The 19,469-nt window shown below is 39.9% G+C and overlaps 1 protein-coding gene across 1 annotated transcript; it reads right to left on the bottom strand.

Annotated features, from left to right (window-relative positions):
• Positions 1 to 3,882: 3,882 nt before the first annotated feature.
• Positions 3,883 to 18,352, bottom strand: LOC146677773 (E3 ubiquitin-protein ligase RNF38-like). Its single transcript, XM_085426067.1, has 12 exons — positions 16,963 to 18,352; positions 12,486 to 12,538; positions 12,117 to 12,298; positions 11,028 to 11,469; positions 10,178 to 10,318; positions 8,192 to 8,380; positions 7,414 to 7,575; positions 7,196 to 7,296; positions 6,154 to 6,232; positions 5,931 to 6,052; positions 5,394 to 5,493; positions 3,883 to 4,153 (listed from the first exon to the last, which is right to left on the bottom strand). The coding sequence occupies exons 1-12, from the start codon at positions 17,246 to 17,248 to the stop codon at positions 4,091 to 4,093; spliced, it is 1,920 nt and encodes a 639-aa protein (XP_085282193.1). The 5' UTR covers positions 17,249 to 18,352; the 3' UTR covers positions 3,883 to 4,090.
• Positions 18,353 to 19,469: the final 1,117 nt, after the last annotated feature.

Genomic DNA, 19,469 nt, shown 5'->3' with positions numbered 1-19,469 from the left:
AAAAAAGTCACCACCAGACAAATCATCAAGCCAGCTGGCATCAGATTTGCTTTTCAGCCTTTAAAAAATATATATAAAACTCACTGAAAAGTGATGTAACACCAAAACCGTGGAGGCTTTAAAATGATAACCAACAGGGCAGAGAAAGTGACAATAATAGAAAGTGGGAAAATATGGCTGCCCTCATCTAAATCAAACTATGATTCGAGTATTGGATCATCAGTCACATTCATTGCCGCATTTCAAGTGTTTTATGTGTCTGTTCAGCTTTGTTGATTTATGTGTGCACATGTATTCACTCTGATTTCTCATGTGTACTTCTATCAAGATGAGAAACAAATACATCTTTGCTTTATAAAGGTTTGCTTGTCCTTACTGGGGTTTCGTTTTAGAGTTAGGAGGAGGTTTGGAAGTGAGATAGAACCTTGAAGATGAAACATTTTCAATGCAAAACAGAAGATGCAAGAATGAATTTCTTATGCCAAAGACACATTTTTTGTCATTTTGCCTTCTTCTGCAGCACAGTGGATTTTTTTTAATAGGTGACCATGATGTGATTGAAGCGCAGACTTTCAGCCTTATTTCAAGAGGGTTTTTTTGCACAAATTTGCATTAATCTTGGTTTCATCTGTCCAAAGTCAGAGCTGTGCAGGCTCTTATAGATGTTTTCTGAGCAAAATTCAATGTGGCCTTCCTGTTACTGCTTGTAAACACTGTTTATTTGCATTCATAAAGGCATCTCTTAACTGTTTCTTCACTCTGATAACGGCCTCCCTCATCTCGTTGGGTCTCACATTTAAGGTGAAAAGATATGATATACAGACTCAACACTCTGAATCATCTTCAAGTACATCTGTTTCATTTGACGTGAAATAATGAAAAAAAAAAAGGCTTCACCTGGCCATGAAACTGCCAACTGTGACAAATGGCCCATTGAATTGAAGCTGAACTCCTAAAACTGGACAATTACTACATATTGTAATATTTTTTCTAAACCATAAAAGCCAACAGATAATGATGGCAGCATTTACAGATTAAAGAGTGCTTTCATGGAATTTGCTCCACTTTATTTTTCACACTGTGTCCTAAGAAGGAATCATCTGGCAGAGTGGGAAGACGACCAGAGACACCCGTGAACGGAAATGATGCACTCAGCCTTAAACCTCACCTTTCCTCCTGCAAACTGCATGAAACCGAAAGCCTCTACCTGACGCTGCCACTTCCACTGAGCCCCGAGTACCCGGGCTATTCCCACACCCAAGCACACATGGCAGACATGATTCTGTCTCTGTTTCTGTCGGGTCCATGTCTCATGTGTCTCTCTCTTACACCCACATCTCATTTTCCACGAGTGACAGTGATGGCCTTTGACAGCTCAGAACATGACATGGCCAGCAGCCACCCAGCATGGCGAGAGGAAAATCCCTATAAAATAAATATTACACACATATACTTCACTCAGGGAGACAGGCAGGGGACAACCTGACCTGCTGACACGTTCACATTTAACCCTCACACTGCTGAACAAGGAAAATGTAAAAAAAAAAAAAAAAAATTGGAGAAAGGAAGATACATAAACACCCGTATACGTGTGTGGGTATCGGTGTGGGTGTAGGTGAAGCAGGCATCTCATTTTCTTTTTATATATACAAGCAAGATGGAGAATCCATGTACCCTGTCAGCTTGAGACAGCCTCCTCAGAACACAGGGTCTCACCGACAAACACACACACACACACACACACAACTACAGTTCTAGATTTGCACATTAGAAATGTTGGCTGCTCACAAGGAAAAACTCTTGCCTCTGTTTTTCAGAGAAAGGGTGTGGCGTCTGATGTTAAATTTTTTAAAAAGCCTTATTTTTGCTCCAAAGATAAAAAATGTCTAGGATCAGCTTCTCAGCATCTTCTCAGACATAGTAGAACAGGCTGCCCAAAACATGTCACCAACCCGGGCACATCCTCAGGACAGAAAAGGCAGCCACTCATGAGTGAGCGGAGAGCAGTCAACCAAGCAAACACGTGGACATTCAAACCAGAACTTTTACCCGAGGTTTTGGGCAACTGAAGTTCTACTGTAGGAATATTTTGTACTATCTGAGTACTATCAAGGGTGGGTATTGTTGTGGAAATTGTTTTTGACTTTAACTTCTATATTGTAGTTTTCATTTTGCAGTTCACTTCACAGTTACTTAAAATGTTGGAAGAAATTGAATGTTCCTACATTAAGAGGGCTTTATGTGCCATTAAAATTTGGTGAACTTGCCTCATACAACCATGGGCAGGAAACAATAGCTGAGTGGCAAAGAGAACACGAGACAAGGCAGATTATGCGCTTCACGGGAGCAACTGGGTAGTTTTAGACCAAAACCCCCTTATTTCCCCTTCAATGCAGCGGAAGCAAGTCAAAGGAGTGGGTGGAGATGCATAAGTAAAAAGACAGTGGAGAGGAAAAAAGTGGTGAGCACAACTGAAGGAGAGAGGAAAAACAGGGTAGTGCAGGAAGCGGTCGAGAATCACCAAAGTCATTACAGGAAGGACAAAAGTGCTAGGAAGGAGAGAAAAAGGCAGAACATGAGGTTGTAGATCAGAAGATGCAGGTCTAACAAGAAGTGTAAGAAAGAGGGACTGAATGAAGATTTGTAGGAAGATGATATATTTAAAGAAAAAAAAAAAAAAAAAGTATGGGGGGACTTATCAGCCCCAGGTCAAGAGGCTTCTCACTTAATTAAACATGAGTGCAAAAGGGTTTTAGGCGCTTGATCATCAGTTTGAACGCCATCAGAAGTGTTGGATCAGCCCCAATAACTGTGACAAGTTCTCAAGGGAGGTGGGGATGGCGGTCTTGAAGAGCAGTTACACCACCCAGTGGTCACCTGAAAGTTGTTACACCTTCTGAAAAATAGGGAGTCATCCACAGCAGCGGTCTGTAGTTTCATGTTTAGAAATCCAGCAAACCAAACATGATTTTTGCTGCTGAATGTTAAAAAAAAAATAAAAAGGAGAAAAAAAAAAGAATATACAAATTACTACATTTAAAAAGTCCATATCAAGCCTTTTATTTGGTATACAGATATTCATAGATTTATACAGTTTATATATATATATAGAGAGAGAGAGAGAGAGCAAGTTTTTTATATATATATATTTAACATGTGCCACTGCAAAGTCACAGACAAAATTATTTTTGCCAAGAAAAAAAGGAAAAGAAAAATATATGTGCTTAATTTCAAAGTAGTGCTGTGAAGCTTTTAATGAAAGATGAACAAAATCGGAATGATGAGGTAACTGCAAGGAAGGAAAATAACCATTAATAATAGCTGAATAATAATAACCATAATAACAATAACAATAATAATAATAATAATAATAATAATAAACTGAACAAATAAGCAACCAAGAACTATAGTGGCAGCATGGACCCTTAGTGTCAAACTAGAGAAAAGGTTTAAGTCTATAACATACATACACACATAGTATGCATACAGACAGTGCATAAGCATACAAACAGGAAGTAAAGTCAGTCACTCATGAGAGCAAAAAGCTCTCACATGTTGTTTACTTTTCTCAACAGAAAACTCAGACATGCTTCAGGAGATGTTTAAAAAAACAAAACAAAAAAAAACAAAACAAAAACAAAAAAAACACTCACACTCTCTCTCACACACACACACACACGGCCCTGCATTACAGAATGGGCCCAGCAACAGTTGCACAGGTGTGGTGCATGCACGTGTACGCGCCCGCACGCGCACACACAAACACACACTACAGCGGGAGATACTGGAGGACTTCTGTGCATTTGCATGGTAGAAAAGTGCGAGAGGAAGTCATCCCATGAAAATGACATTACATGTACGAGGGGATGCAACATTTTGGCAAAGAATGAAAAGAAAACAGGAAGAGAGAGTGCTGCACAAACATATAAGATTATGGTCACAAATATATAAGGTTGTGGTGTGAGAGTGTGTGTGTGTGCGCGCGTATGTGTGTGTGTGAGAGAGAGAGAGAGAGTGAGAGAGAGAGAGAGAGCAGGCAGTGCTGAACATGTCTGACAGACATTAAGGAGTGTCTGGCTCCCTCGTGTGGTCACTCCGAATCTCTCTGGACCTCTGAGGCATCCGCTCGACAAATGGGGCACGTCCTGTTGGCCTGAGGGAGAAAACAGCAAATTAGGTTTGAGAGATGGTCCTTATATTCAGTCAGGATACTGATTTCATGTTCCCACACTTAGATATTTTATTTTTTAATCAATATGCAACCCTTTTAACCCAATTTACACTGAGGCTTTGTAGAGTGCAGCGTGTGTCTAAATCATAAGACTAGTATGATCAACAAGAACTTGGTGTTCAAGAGCCTCATTTAGCATTTTCAGTGGGAAATCACGTGTTTATGAAATCTTCAGCACCTTCTGACTGTAGTATCCTGGGGTTAGTGCGAGTTCACAGATTTCAGTAAATCAGATGAGATGAATTTAGAAACATTTCAACACACTTGGACTGAGACTTGCTTCTGCTATTTATCAGATCTCTTGAAGAGTGAGATTCTCACTAGAATCCTATAATTAAGAGGTGTCTGTGTATCTTAATACATGTGTGCTTGGACTGATTAGGTTTGTGCCTTTCAGCAACTTCCAAAAAGTTTTCCAGGTATGTTATGTAACACTTTGCTGGGTGACTTCTGCCCTGTTCACACATGGTCATGAATGATGTTATTACATTTAGAAAGCTCTAATTTACACTTGACATTTGAATCCATCACCACATGTGTCTCAAGTGACAACCTGTGAGCGTCTCTCACTTTCCTGCTTCATTTGCAAAAAAAAGAAAAATGTGTGCCACTTCTCTCTGCAGAGACCAAAGTGATGCAATTTTCAATACTAGTTTGCCAGAAATTAATGTTAGAAGAAGAAATCACAACAATATTAGACTCTGTTTATTCTTTGATACATTCCTGGCAAACCAGATCACCCAAGGTGTTTAACACACTCATAAACTGTCTTTATCATTTACAAACATTAAAAGGCACTGTGTATCTCATTTGAGAGCCAATGAGCGCACTATTATGCTTGCACAGAGGTCATCAATGAGCAGGGCAGTCTTTCATAATGAGGCCTCAGGCACAATTTCATGCTCACTTGAAAAACAAAGTGACCTTATGTGGCTGAGACCAGCTCAAAATCTGGTTTAGGTTATCAGATCATCCCTTAAAGTGTCTTGAGAGGACTCAAATTTACACTTGGAGTGAGCACTTATTTTGATGTTAATGCCATGTGTGAACAGTGATGTGAATCTGTTGCCAAACAATGCGCAATAAGCCTTGGCTAACTGTAAATATGTGTGTGTAACAGAGATCAGCATAAGCTGGTGGGCTTCATGCTGGACACACGTACCCTCAGCCACTTGTCGACGCACTTTCCGTGGAACTCATGACTGCAGGGCAAAACTCTAAGCAGTTGACGCGACTCAAAATCACTCATACATACCACACACCTGCAATGAGATAGCTATTAACACACAAATTACAGCAAAAGAAGAGACCTTTTTGACACTTTCTAAATGACAGACAGTGCATTCAGGCAGATTTAGTTAGGCCAGTAACTTAGGGTATCTGTGGAAATTATTTTGAAAAAGGTCACTTGGATGTACGCTTTACTAAAAAATATGCACATTTTGAATGTGAACATATTTCTCATGGTATCCAACCCCATTAGAGAGAGTTTATGGGTGATATTAGTGTGTTAAGCCCTCAGAAGCTTTCAAAACTATAAATATGCTAAATAAAATGTACAAAGACAGTCTGTTATCGATAAAAGTCCACAATGAGATTCTCAACCCTGAGTAGCTGAAAAAAATAAAAAAATAAAAAAATAATTAGGATAATTGTCCATTATTAGCAAGTACATAGTTTCTAAAAGGGAAGTACTCACAGTGTTTGCTCAGACTGATGGTTATTTGGATTAAATCGATAAGAAGGAAGCTGTTCTATGTCTCCCTTGGTCAGTCCCCGGAGTTTAGCCTCTCCCAGGCGCTCAGCAAGGTTCAGCAGAGCCTGTGGGAGAAAACATCAGCGACAGTAGAATTAGAGTCTCTCCCCCACCCTGCACACCAGGAAATGCAAAACCAAAATGCTAAAGAATGGCAAGAACAAACCTCATAATTTTCCACTTCACCATCATCGACATCCAGCTCTAGACTGATTGCAGGACCTGGCTGGACTGGCAGCATTGATCTACAGAAGAGCGATTTAACACAAACCAAAACATTAATAACATAGTAGTTAATTCAGCTCTTGAATCATCACAATACAAAGTTACTTTTTGTACTTCACATTGCAATAAAGTTATGTTTTGTTGTCACTGCTTGGCTGTATAGTACAAAATAATGAAAATTAAGTCAAGGTGGCTCACAAACAGTCAAATCCAGGAGTGGAAATTGAAAAGTACCTGTAAAAATGACAAATATCATCTTGACCTTAAACACAGTTTGGATGAAGACTCATTAGGGGATCAGTAAAATCTAACCAATAGCCTGCACTGCAGTCATTGTATTCTTTGTTTAAATAAATAAACTCTGTATTAGTTCCTTAGCCTCAAGGGGATTTTCAATGACCATGCTCAAGTCTTAATGGCTGCATCTCATATCTCGACTTTATTAATTTGCTTTTATTTTGTCGGTGTGGACAAGATTTGTTCTTCGGTTCTTTTAAACACGCAGCAAAATTAACATATTTATCAATAACACACTAATAAATATTCACATTCCAGCAATAAATATCAGGTAAATTAAAAAGAATGAGCCGATTTAAAAGTCCTTTAATTCTGCAGCTGTCCACCGGTAATGACTGAAACACATACAGTAAGAAAGAGGGAAGTCATCAGTTTTATGTGGTTGTAGGTAAGTAGCATAACAGCAGTGGCTGCAGTGACTCCAGACATGGTCACAAAAGTATAGGAAGACTTGGACTATCATGTGGACATATGCTGTCTGTCTGGAGGGGGACGCACTGAGGTTTTGAACAAAATTTTATATTCAGCCATGTATTTTAAAATTTACCACAAGCTTCTATGTCCATTACTTCAAAAACAATATAATCTTTTGAAATCAGATTATTCTTTCTGATACACTCTGGATATTTGTCTAAAGATAATTTTAAAAAATCATTCTAAGTGAATTTATTCCCCGTTCTACTTACAGGAAGTAAGGCAAGAGGCTGGGGTGGTAAGGCGAAGGTGGCAGCTGCTGGGAGCGGTACCGTCGCCCTGGGAGACGGCGAGGAATGAAGTTTGGATAGGACTAGGTGGAGAGATACAACAAATACAAGTCAGATGATTTGCACAGCATTACATTTTTTTATATAACACTTCAGTGGGATGAAATAAACATATTTTATAAATTATTGTAAATGCTCACCACTCCAAAGAATTCCTGTGGCAGGGGGTCATGGGACAGGAAGTGGAGTTGTGTGGAGTGTGGGGTGAGTGCAGGGTGGGTGGCAGGAGGATAGTGAAGCCCAGCACCCAAAGACAGATGCTCACCAAGCAGCTCAACATCATTCTCTATCCTCTGTAACGGCTGAGGAGATCAAGGACAAAATGTTAAAATTCAAAACATATAGGTGATATTGCCCAGGATTTTTCCTGTTATTACAGCATAAGAAGCAACTTAACAACTTAATAAATTTAATTAAAGAGTCTGAATGGGATTAAGAAAGAAAGTTTCAACCTTTGAAATACAAGTGTTTACAAAAGGGATAAAGAAAAGAAATAACTGAATTCAGAAAGAAAAAAAAAACAATTGAATTATCTCTGAAATCGTTTTTTAATCAGTTAATTGGCAGCTGCTTTAACATGTAGCCAATGCAAATGAAATAAAGTTTTAGATTAAAGCTGTGCAAAGACAAAATGTGCACAAAAGAGCTGTCAATACCACAGTTTCAGTACATATACTCATTTGTTGCCAAAACTCAAGAGTACCACAAACTGCTTCAACTCTAGTGTTTAAAATATGCATCACCCATTTAGCTTGAACTTCGTAAGACGTTTTTATAAAGTTTACAGTTTTTGAAATTCCAGGAGGAATTTTGAAAGCTTCCCAGAAAGATCTCGACTGACTAACTACTAGCTTAAATTAAAACACCTAATACAAAAGCTGTATTTGATACCAAGTTATCAAAAGGTTTCCCACTCACCGAACGGGCCTGCTGTGCTGGATATGGTCCAAACTGTCCAGGCTGAGGCAAATGAGGTGGATGGTGGGAAAGATGTGTGGGGGTATGGGTGAGATGAGGTGGAGGGAGCAGGAAGGCCGGATCACTGGACAACAGTGATGGGAATGGGTAGGGCATCGGTAAGTGCTGTACAGAACAAGTCTGAAGGACCTAGCAGAAACACACAAAAGTTTCACTTGTTAAAGTATGTTACAAAAAAGGATTTCTTAAATAAATAGATAAATAAAAATAACAGAAGAAGATTAAGTAACATTTAACAGACATGATTTGAATTCATGTCGATAAAATGCTTATTTACACCTATAACTACTTTAATTCCAAAACAAAAAATGAAATACAGCCCTGTGAAAAAGTAAGTACACTTTTGCCACTTCCAAATTAGGCAGTGACGTAGATGCCAGCTGGTGCTAATCAAATGCACTAGATTAAATGAAGATCAACAAATTATGATCGGCTCTTTAAAAGCAGAAGTTTTGGCTGTTTGTTGGTTAATTAGAAAAGGAAAGAACAAGCATGGGTTGCCAAGAGAAAGACTCTCTAAAAAACACATCTGAACAAACTACAACACTTCTGAAGAGCATAGATTTTTTTGTGTTCAAATCATGCATGCATAAAATGTATTCATAAATTGATAATACTTTTGTATGCTTCTGTTCATACTTCACGGAAAAATTCAGAAACCCCTCTGACCATGCGTGGGATCAAAACTACTATCCTTTTTTTCGCACTATAAGACGCACTTAAAGTCCTTTAATTTTCTCAAAAATCGACAGGGCGCCTTATGTATGAATTCTGGTTCTGCTTACTGACCTCGAACCGATTTTATGTGATACACAACGCTCAAAAATCTGTCAAAAAATGTTTTAGTACGACTCTGGTAAGCTACGAAGCCACACCACTTGATGGATTGTCGGAGCATTACGACTACCGTAGTCAGGAGTCCCAAAGTCAAACGAACACTGCGACATCAGTAAGAGTTAAAAACTGTCTAAATTCTTTCATCTTTAATAAAACGGTCAGCGTTAACAATGAAGTTTAATATCCAGGCATCCATGAAAACAGAATGTATTAAATTTAATGGAGTTAGAAGCGAGCTCGCTAGTTTCCACCTAAACATGATATACCATGTTCTGACTGAGAGATTTCTGAAATAATTAAAATGTACAGCTCTGCTTTCACTTCCAATATAAATAAAAACATGAAACTAAACAGCAGTGACTCAATAAACATGAGGGTTCCGGATGGTTGGAGACAAATGCAATAGCATGGCAGGATGCTGTAAAGGGACCAAACTTCAGGCAGGAGAACAACTGAGAAAATCCATCCACAATACGAGGTTAGTCATTAATATACAACAACATGGGAATAGAGCAGCAGCGAGAGAATTCAACATTAATGAATCAATGGTACGGAAAAGAGGAAGCAAGAAGAATGAGTTGAGTAAAGTTTGAGTTATCTGACCGTTTTGTTTTGCCTAATGCACCTTATAATCCGGTGCGCCTTATGGTCCGAAAAATACGGTACTATTTATTTATTTATTTTTTATTACCTCCTTCAGGTAATTATTTGCAGTTTTCCCAGAACATCAGCCACAAAATTCTCAGAATTGCCATAAAAATAACTTGCATGTAAAGAAAACAAAATACTAAAGAGAAAGGCCATCTTTTCTCTAGACTTTATCCTTTTAACAAACATATTCTTCATTTAATATAATCTTTTTTATCTTTTCTTTTTCTTGTAGCCAAACTTTTTTTTAAATTAGTATTATTTTCTACCTTGAGTCTCGGATGAAATTATATTCAGCTCAGATATTCAGTTTAGCAGTTTCTCCCTTAAGAAACTGTCACTATTCTCCCCATTTCACCATAAGGTTAAAAAAAACAAAAAACAACAACAACAAAAAACAGAAAATCACCAAAAAACGTGCAAAAAAGCAAAAACACTCACGGGAGGAGGGACGCTGCACACAGGATAGTGTTGACCACTGAAGACCACAGAGCATGCTGGGATCTGCTGTGGGGCAGAGCGAGGTGGCAGGCCAGGTGGCGCTCCCGGTGGTGTCACAGGATACGAGACTGGAGCCGAACCCTAAATATGGAGATCAGCAGAAAAAAAAAGGTCTGCCACTTTATGGCTGTAAATTTTAATTAAAAGCTGGATAGCTGGAGTTAGCAGACTTAATCCACATTGTCCGAGTTGTAAATAACAAATTTTAAAACTTCATGGATCACTGCTAACACCACAGATTTATACTTGTTGTGGAGCACAAATCAAGCAGATGATAACCCTGAGGTCTGCATTTCCCTGCAGCTGAAAACTCGTTATTCCATTTTTTTCTTTTTTGTGTTATCATTAAATCCATTGTTCATTATGTTTTCTTTTCTAGAGACAAGTTCAAAATGCTTACTTTAAGACTGCTGGATATGTGCATTAAAATATATGTATTGATTTATGTAAAGATTATGTATGCATGCATGTAGAGATGAATAAAACACAAACAAGCCAGATATATTAACAGACAACCCTGCATTAACCTTTTACCTGTATGATCAAAACAAAATTATATTACTAATTAGTCTCCATCTACAGCCATAAATAAGTTTTTACACCCACGAGTGATAGGCTTTCATTTTCACATTGACTTGTTTGCATCTTAGAGTGTTATTTGCACCCATCTCTCAATCTTAAGCAGAGTTAAAAAACAAAAGGAGACAAAAGCACAGAAAATGATTCAGTTAACAGGAATTCAATTATTTTTCTTTCCTAAAACAGGTTACATCATCTGCTTTGAACCCACCTGCTCATGAAGATCCAACACCACACTGCTTTGTTGCTGGGAAGGGTGGGCGTGTGGGTGCTGTGGATGAGCTGCAGGGTGCAGAAGCCTGGGAGAAAGGTTTGGAGACTGGTGAAGAGGCCTCGGGGAGGGATTTGGAGGATGGTACCCAGGGCGTTCTTCAGGCCCGGGCCCTGCCCCAGGCCCTCGGGGAAGCTGCTGGTTATAGGGTGGGTAGCCCTGTGGAGGAGCCGGATGGCGGTAGTTTTCATCCTGATGGCCAGGTGAAGGGCCGTTATGGGAGTGCAGGTGGTGGTGGTGATGATGATGATGGTGGGCATTGGGGTGATGGTGGTGATTGTTGTTGCTGTTGTAGTGGTGATGGTTGTTGTTGTTGTGGGAGTGGTGGTGGTGGTGTCGGGTCAGACGGTCTCTCCGGCCACGCTGACGTCTCATTGGAGGGCTGAGGTGGAAGAAAGAAGGAAAAACTAAAGAAGAGGCAGAAGGAGTTATGTTGACATTTGCATCATGAAAGACACCTGATAAGCCACCTATGGCAACATGACTAAAACTTTAATTCCTAATCATTTAACCAAACAAGAGTCAAAACCACTCAACAGGCAGATTAGTATTCAAGTTATTAAGCTTTCTGAAATGGAATTTTTCATTCAGATATTCAAATCAATTCTAACATTCAGACAAACAGCCAAATACACTATAACAAGTGAAAATTCACAAATGCATGCAGATTGCAATGCATCAGAGCAAATTGCTGTGTATCTGATACCTTAATACATTCAAGTATTTTGTTTTTGTAACCTCAATAGACCTTCCTGATTTAACACATCTGATTAATTTAATTATACTAGAAAATATGAGAAGACAATACTAAAATTTATTCCAGTCACATAGAACACAGACACTAATATGCCACAAAATATAAGTTGCCAGCTGCCAACTAATAAAACTGAGCATAATAAATATTAATACAGACAAATTCAAAGATACTATTGCAAGATCTCCAATCTGTCATAAGTCATTACATTTACAGGCTGAAAAATTAAATTTATTAATGAAGTCTGTTTGTATGCATTTGTGTCAGACACAAACCTGCGACGGTTTCGAAGGGGTGTGTGGCATCGCTCTGGCATGTAGTGAGGGTGTGGTCTGCGACTCGGCGGCAGCTCCCAGGGGCGAATGGGAGAGGAAGGAGTTGAGGGTGGGGCGGAGTTTAAATCTAACATGGACTGCTGGGAAAGACGCTGCCTTTTTGGGCTTGGGCTGTCTTCCATCTGGACACAGAGGTGAGGGAGGAGAGGAAACCACAAATGTTCGGTTAGAGGGGAAAAAAAAAAAAAAAAAAAAAGTGAGAACAATAAGGGAGAGGATGAATAAGAAAGAGAGCACAATGAAATACAAATTCTATTTAAACCAGAAAAAGAGCAAGGAAAACAGGCGGTGGTCATGTTTCATACTTACTTTGTCCCGATCCTCGCTGCACACGTTATCTGAATGAAAATGTAGCACTCCTCCTGCCGGCCGCACAGATTTAAAAAAAAAAAAAAATATATCATAATCAGATAAGACAGGACTGAGGAAAACATCACAAGACACATGGACATTTGCAAGCCAAGCAGACAAAAATACACCACCCGCAACACACAAACATACACAGGTAACTGGCTGCCTCTGGCATTTTATTTTCCTTTTCTTGCCTAAACATTTCTACAGACTTCACAGCACAAAGTCCAACGTAGAAAACAAAAATGTGACATTTTGTTACACAACCAGAAAAGTGCTTTGCCCTCCCATAGGGTTTGTCTTCTAAACAAACTTAAATTCTCTGCTTTAAATGAGCAGACAAGAAAGCGAGTCATCTCTGGAAGATGTCACCCTGGACGTCTCCTCGCTAGCTGTCACAGCCAAGTCACTCCCTCTGATCTTACATGAAAAGCCCGCACGCACGCACACACGCGCGCACACACACACACACACACACACACACGTATGTATAACACGCCAGAGCAACTTTTTGATTTTTAAAATGTGACCTACTTCAAATGCAAATAACTACTTTACCCACTTTTGTAGCATAAAGAAGGAAAATTATTGATAATGAAGATAAGGAAAATAACTAACATAAAAAGCGATAATAGGTGCTATTCCTATCATGCAATAGTTCCAAACATTTCCTGAATTCAGCTTCTCAAATGTGAAGATATGCATTTATCCTGCAATCTAAAGAGATCTTTTGGCAAATTATGATGGACATGCTCATTACTACTTTTTTTTTTTGCATTTCACAATACATTTAACAACTGAACCCCCTAGCATTAGCCCATAAACTGGAGTGACCCTATACCTGCTGACTATCCCCTTCACGTACAAAGTATTAGCAAGAATCTTGGCTTCAAATGTCATGTTGACCCACTTTTAGTGTGCTAAAGATTTTCTAAGCAGGTTAGTCAAGCACTATCAGGTTTGCAATGACAGCTTTGTTTCTGATAAAGAATCTATTTTATAAGATCAACAGAGCATCACTAAAAGGGATTGAAATTAGTATGTGCCCCCCGCCCAAAAAACCTAAAACTAAAAATAACATTGCTGAATAAACCACTAATGCTATAAACGTAATCTCAGAAAAACACAGTGCTCTCCTATCTGTTTATCTAACAGTCCACATGTGCAGTCTGGAAGCAACATGTGCATGCAGACCTTTCAGCAGCTTAAGAAGGATGTCCTTGAACTTGGCTGACAAGAGTTTCCTCTAAGCAGTTCCCCAAAAAACCTTTAATCACCAAAAAGAGGAGGGGGGGGGGGGACTCCTCCCCTCATGCTTTTCTGTTTCTTCCTCTGTAAACCTCTCTCATCCAGACAGCCCTTTCTGCCTCCTCAGAAACAACAGATCTGAAGGCAGCCCCCTACCCCTTTCTTGTCTTTGCGACGCCACTCCAGAGCCATGTGAAGTCTGCCGATAGTGACAGCTCAAAGATGCCCCGCTAGTGGCTGCGGAGAACAGAGGGACGGGTGATTGAGTGTCTAGCCAACATTTGGGCCAGTACATTGGCTTACATGTTTATTCATCAAACCATCCCTTTTTCTTTAGACCTCATAGGGTTCTGGGCCTCAGATGGCCATGCAGTTTATGCAGAATTAGGCCGGTATATGCTGATTCATCCCGGGAAGCTAGGAGAGGGGATGGTGAGTCTGACTGGACAGGTTCTGTTGGTGTGTAGATGCGACCTTGCTTCCCTTTGAGCATGGCTGCTGATGGGAGACTGACACCATTTCTTTTACAACAGACAATTGAGTCGAGCAGGGTAGTGAACTCGGAGCATCAGCTGTCATCAAGAAGCAATTTGTTCATGCTCTTTAGCTGAAGTTCAAAAACTTCAAGTATCATGTGGGAGAGACAGGATGTAATCAGAGAACCACTCGATTTACAAATAGAATCTGCAGATGAAGATGTGTAAATATGTAACTACAATGTCAGCCAGCTATTACAGCTATACCAAGTGATGACATTGCTTGAAAATGGAAGAGAAAAAAATAGGAGGAGAAAATAACAGAGGTAAGGCAGTTAGATACATTTTTAACAACCCCAAATCCAACCCTGTCACATTCTGCATAAAGTGATGCCAAGAGGCGTAATACAGTGACATGTACAAACAAGACCTGGCAAACAAAAAAAATCTGTGATGCACTTAAATATACACAGTGTTGCTTTGCTTACACACAGAGAACATTTTACACACAAACCCCTGCCACAAAGGATGAGGCATGTGCAGCTGCTAAGAGGAATAAGAAGACAGCTCACACAGATGGGAAATATAGTGCTGAAGTCATTCACACAAACCCTACTTTGGTCTGTCAATTTGGGAAGCGTGTGTTTCTGTGAGAGTCTGTCTATGTGGCTCATTTTGGCTGTTTGGCAACAGTTTCTTCTATTACGACATGGCACCATTAAAAGCCTGCTTTCATTCATTCCCTGCACTTTTGTTTGCCTTTGAGGGAAGCCAGTCTAGTTTTACAGAGGGCTTCCAGTCACTTTTCACTGGAAACTTGCTGAACACTAAAGAGTGGTGCCAGTGGTGAGATAATAAACAAAAAGAGGCTCATGTGCAATCTCAAATGTTATTTTCTTTTATGAGAGTTTCATTCACTTTTTCCTCTTCTGTTTACATTTTTTTCTGTTGTCTCGTTGACGAGTTTGGGTTTGGTAAAGAAACACCGCTAACTGAATAAACCTTTGATGGAAACCGGACAGTACAATTAGATTTGATGTGAGAAAGTGATGAAACAAACAATGAGCCCACACAACTGCACTCAGCAACATCAATCTTTACTTGTTAATGGCTAAATACAGTAAAGAAAGACATATTTGACTAATCTGAGACAATATCAAGCTTTACTCAGGGTAAAATGCAAGTTGAAGAGTATAATGCTTAAGGATGAAACAAGGAAAACTGTATAATGCCAGCCTGCACCACAGCACTGAAACTAAAAATAAATCACTATCGAGAAAAGGACAAGCCTTGTTTCAAGGCTCCAACTGCTCTATTAATCAGACTCCTCTCATACATGTCTTGCAGAAACTGAATAAGAGCATGTGGGATGTCTTAACCAGTGGGCTCATGCATTTGTCTCTGATCTGATAAATGAAATTGCACTGCTGCTCTATAGCGAACACGATTACAGTCTGAAGAACTTAAAGATTTGTTTTATTCAATGTCAAAAGCAATTCAACTTTATCGCTAAATATCTCTATCTAGATAACAGTAATCTGAATGTTTTTGGTGTTACTTTCCTTATACTGTTTAACTGCATTCATACGAGTAACACGATGTGATCTGGAGGCCTTAAGCACAACTGTGCTTGGATTAGCCTTAGGAAAAATCTGCAGTGTGAAATGTCTACTAATAGCCAAGATCATTTGCATTCTGAGAATAAAGCCAGACAATGACATACAAGGAAAAGTTTGTGACCTATTTGCACTCTATTTCTAGAGATGTGTGAACAATGCACACTCCAAGACACTGCAATAAGAGATAACCCGTTTCCTTGATCCTTAACATGCATTTTAAATTTTTTTTGTATTTCTGTAAAGATTAATAAAAGCAATTCTACAAGTTTAACCTTTGTATTTTTCAAAAAAAAAAAAAACAAAAAAAAAAAACAAAAACAAAAAAACACAACAACAACAACAACAACATGCTCCCTGCCAATTTTAAATATACTTTTCCCCAAATGTGAAAAAAGTCAAATATGCTTATTCAAACATCAATCATTAACCGTTACTTGGATGATAAAACTAAGACATATAAAAGTCATAGTCTTCCAGTTAAGCTACAAATAAGTTTATACAGGGAGAAGTTGCAGGCCAATAGAATAATATTATTTTTGATTTATCTGCAGTGCTTAGTTTCTACTGTGGGCAGGGCAAGTTGAATTCTGGAAATAAAGTCAGCTCAGGAGGTAGAGTAGGTCACCTACTAATCGGAAGGTTGGGGGTTTGGCAAGATAGTTTGGCAAGTTGGGCAAGATACTAACCAGAAGCTGAATGTCAGATAAAAAGCACTTAAGCCTAGAAACAAGTGTTTGTGTGAATGGGGCATGTTGAATACAGTGCTTTGAGTGCTCAGAGAGAGCAGAAAAGCGTTACATAAGAACCAGTCCATTTTCCAATGACATACAAGACAAAGTTTGTGAACTTGGTTTTCCCTATTTACATGAGTAAACGCTGACCAAACCTCTAAAGAAAAGAGACTGCTGCCTACCGAGCAGCGACCCATAGCTGGCCTTTCAAGCAACAGCTGGCAGTGAAAGCACCAAGCCTTTTAAGCTGCTAGTGATGAGGCTGCATCCCTCAGAGGAGGGATCCATCCTGTGTTAGTATGTAATGTAGATGCAATGCATCTAGCCGGGCTGCAGGCCCCGACTACTTAACCCTGCTTACCGGCTCCGGGATGCCTGTGAGCTCCGTGTGAAGAGTGGCGCTGCGCCCCTGCGGACAGGTAGCTCCCCTGGGTGTGCTGCTGCTGGTTCTCGGGGTAGCTACGACCTCCGTGGTGCGGCGCCCAGCTAGAGTTGCTCTGCTGCGGGTAGTTCACCCCTCCGCCGCTGGCGCTCATCAAGCCCCCGTTACCGATCGCGTTAGCGCCGCCGTTGCTTCCAACGCTGCCGTTCATGGCGAAATGAAAGAAGCCAGACCGAGACCGCGAACGAGTCCTCGGGGGGTCCATGGCTAGAAAAGGACGACGGCGGTGGTGGATGTAATGTGACGTACGGGCAGGTGCCTCGCTCTTTAGACCGCTTTTCCGTCTCTCTCTCTCTACCCGCCCAGTTACCTCTGACGATCACCTGCTACTGCGAGTGTTTTCTGAGGCATTTAAAGCTATTGTTTTAATGAGATGAGACACCTGAAGGCAGCAGGTTCAGGGAAGCACAGCCCTCGTATGTCGCACAAGCACCATCTGCATCGACTCCATCCACTTTCTCCTTTTTGCTATCGGTGCCGCTCAACTTAACGAAAAACCGCTTATTATTTTCTTAAACCATAAGGATTCAAAATTAATACAGCTGCATACAGTACAACAAAATTATGTTTTAACTCTCCGTTATCGTCAGTGCTGTCCTCATTACTAGAACGGTTTAATCATTTTCTGCGTCTCTTTTGTGTTTTCACAGTCAACAGTCAGGCTTTCCCCACATTAAATAAAAGTATTTTATAAGCACTGGTCGCACAGAATTAAGTCTTATATCAGTGAAACCATTGCCGAGACTTATGCTGAGGAACAACTGAAAATAATAGCCAGCTCTGTGCCACCAAAAAGCCAGCTAAATAAAACACTTCGATCCGACAACACAAAACATAAGCAAGATGGCTAGCTGTAAAGCGTTAGCGAACTAAAAACAAAACACAAAAAACGGCCGCCCGGTAGTTGCTTGCAAAATAAAGTTATTAGCATAAGTTTTTCAATAAATTAGAAGTAAACCACAGCGGCTTGCCTACAGTAAACAGAAAAGTTACACCCCTCTGCGTTTGCTAACTATACCTACTCGTTCATTAGCATAAATTCGATTTTCCAGCTAGCCCAAGGCTAACAGGAAGCGGGGTCTAGAGGGGAAAACAAGTCCAACAGTGCCGACATTACGAGCTAGCGAGCGTCGTTCCGTGTCAATGTCAGGCTGGTCGGTGAGCAAAGCTAAATAGCGAATATCCTATCTACATGAAAAAGCGAACAGCTACCTCGTCCGTGAACTGAGGTGGACAGTATATGTCTAATTTAAATCCCCTCTCGCATTCGCTATCGAGTGTTTTCTCTGGTCAGCGGGGAGTGTAGTGGAGATCAATCAATGGGAGGTTCGCATCGCTGTCAAGTCATCATCAATCGATAGCAGAACGACATTTTGCTAAATTGCTTTCTACTTTTCATATAAAATTATACAAAGTCGCTAGAAAGGAAAAGTGAAAAGTGACGAGAGCAGAATATGTCTTATTAGCATGCGCCAAGGTCGACTTTAACTACTGGCTTGTTTTCGGAATTGACTATTTTTGTCTGGCCAACCGCAGGCGTCAGCTCCGCTCATTAATTATTCAGCAGCTTCAAAGCAGAAATACTATGAGACAAGGCTTTGAGAGCCGCTGGCATCCCGGGGCTTTTTCAGCTGGATGTGCTCCACATACACGGATACTCACCAATGCACTGCGTAAACCTAAGTCCGTTTATTCGGTTTCCACGCAGAAAATATTTATTCTTGTGCTGTGATCACAAATTATACAGTACTGTCCAAAAGTCTTGAGTCATTATTCTTTATATTTTTCTAAGAAATGAGAAATAGGGGCAGCAAACATACAGGGAAATACAGTATATCAGGAAAACAGAGTTTGTACAATGGTCATGAGATTGAAAGTGAAATATGTTATGGCCACCTATATTCTTCAACACAGCCTGAATTATCTTAGGCAAGCTTTCCTGCAATTTCTGTAAGTCCTCAGGGAGAGTCTTCCAGGCTTCTTGAAAGACAAAGATCTTATTTGGATATTGGCTGCCTTTTGTTCTGTTTTCTGTCAAGACGATCCCACACCGTTTCAATAGTATTGAGATTCAGGCTTTGGGGAGGTCAATCAAAGATAGCTTAACTGCTTTAACTGCATCGGCAGTGTGTTTGGAATTATCAATTATTCAGGCCTGTTTCCTCAAAATATTGAAGGACTCACTGCACACCATACTGAGACATGCCAAGTCTTAGGCTAATAGCTTTTTGGGAATTACCTTGTTAGTGCAGAAATAGTATTTTATGCTTGTCAAACTGTTATCTTTGGCATTTTTCATAGATTTGGCTTTTTTTTTTTTAAAGGAACAAATGATGTGCCTTTGTGACAGTCTGGTAGTAAGAAAAATACGTTACAATTCCATTTTAAATTGGTTTCTTGCTAGGGCCTCTGTTATTTGTAGATAC

Source organism: Rhamphochromis longiceps, linkage group LG2, assembly GCF_057381845.1.
Source record: "Rhamphochromis longiceps isolate RC_006_pf linkage group LG2, R_longiceps_female_GT1.1, whole genome shotgun sequence".
Taxonomy (NCBI): domain Eukaryota; kingdom Metazoa; phylum Chordata; class Actinopteri; order Cichliformes; family Cichlidae; genus Rhamphochromis; species Rhamphochromis longiceps.
This window is presented reverse-complemented; position numbering and strand designations above follow the sequence as displayed.

What these genes read in the sequence shown, in the direction of transcription:
- LOC146677773 (XM_085426067.1), bottom strand. Translation starts at nt 17,248, where the DNA reads ATGGACCCCCCGAGGACTCGTTCGCGGTCTCGGTCTGGCTTCTTTCAT. An exon ending in CATCAGTCTGAGCAAACACT is followed by an intron (nt 5,494 to 5,930) that starts GTGAGTACTTCC and finishes ATCTCATTGCAG; the next exon opens with GTGTGTGGTATGTATGAGTG. An exon ending in GCGTCGACAAGTGGCTGAGG is followed by an intron (nt 4,154 to 5,393) that starts GTACGTGTGTCC and finishes TTTCTCCCTCAG; the next exon opens with GCCAACAGGACGTGCCCCAT.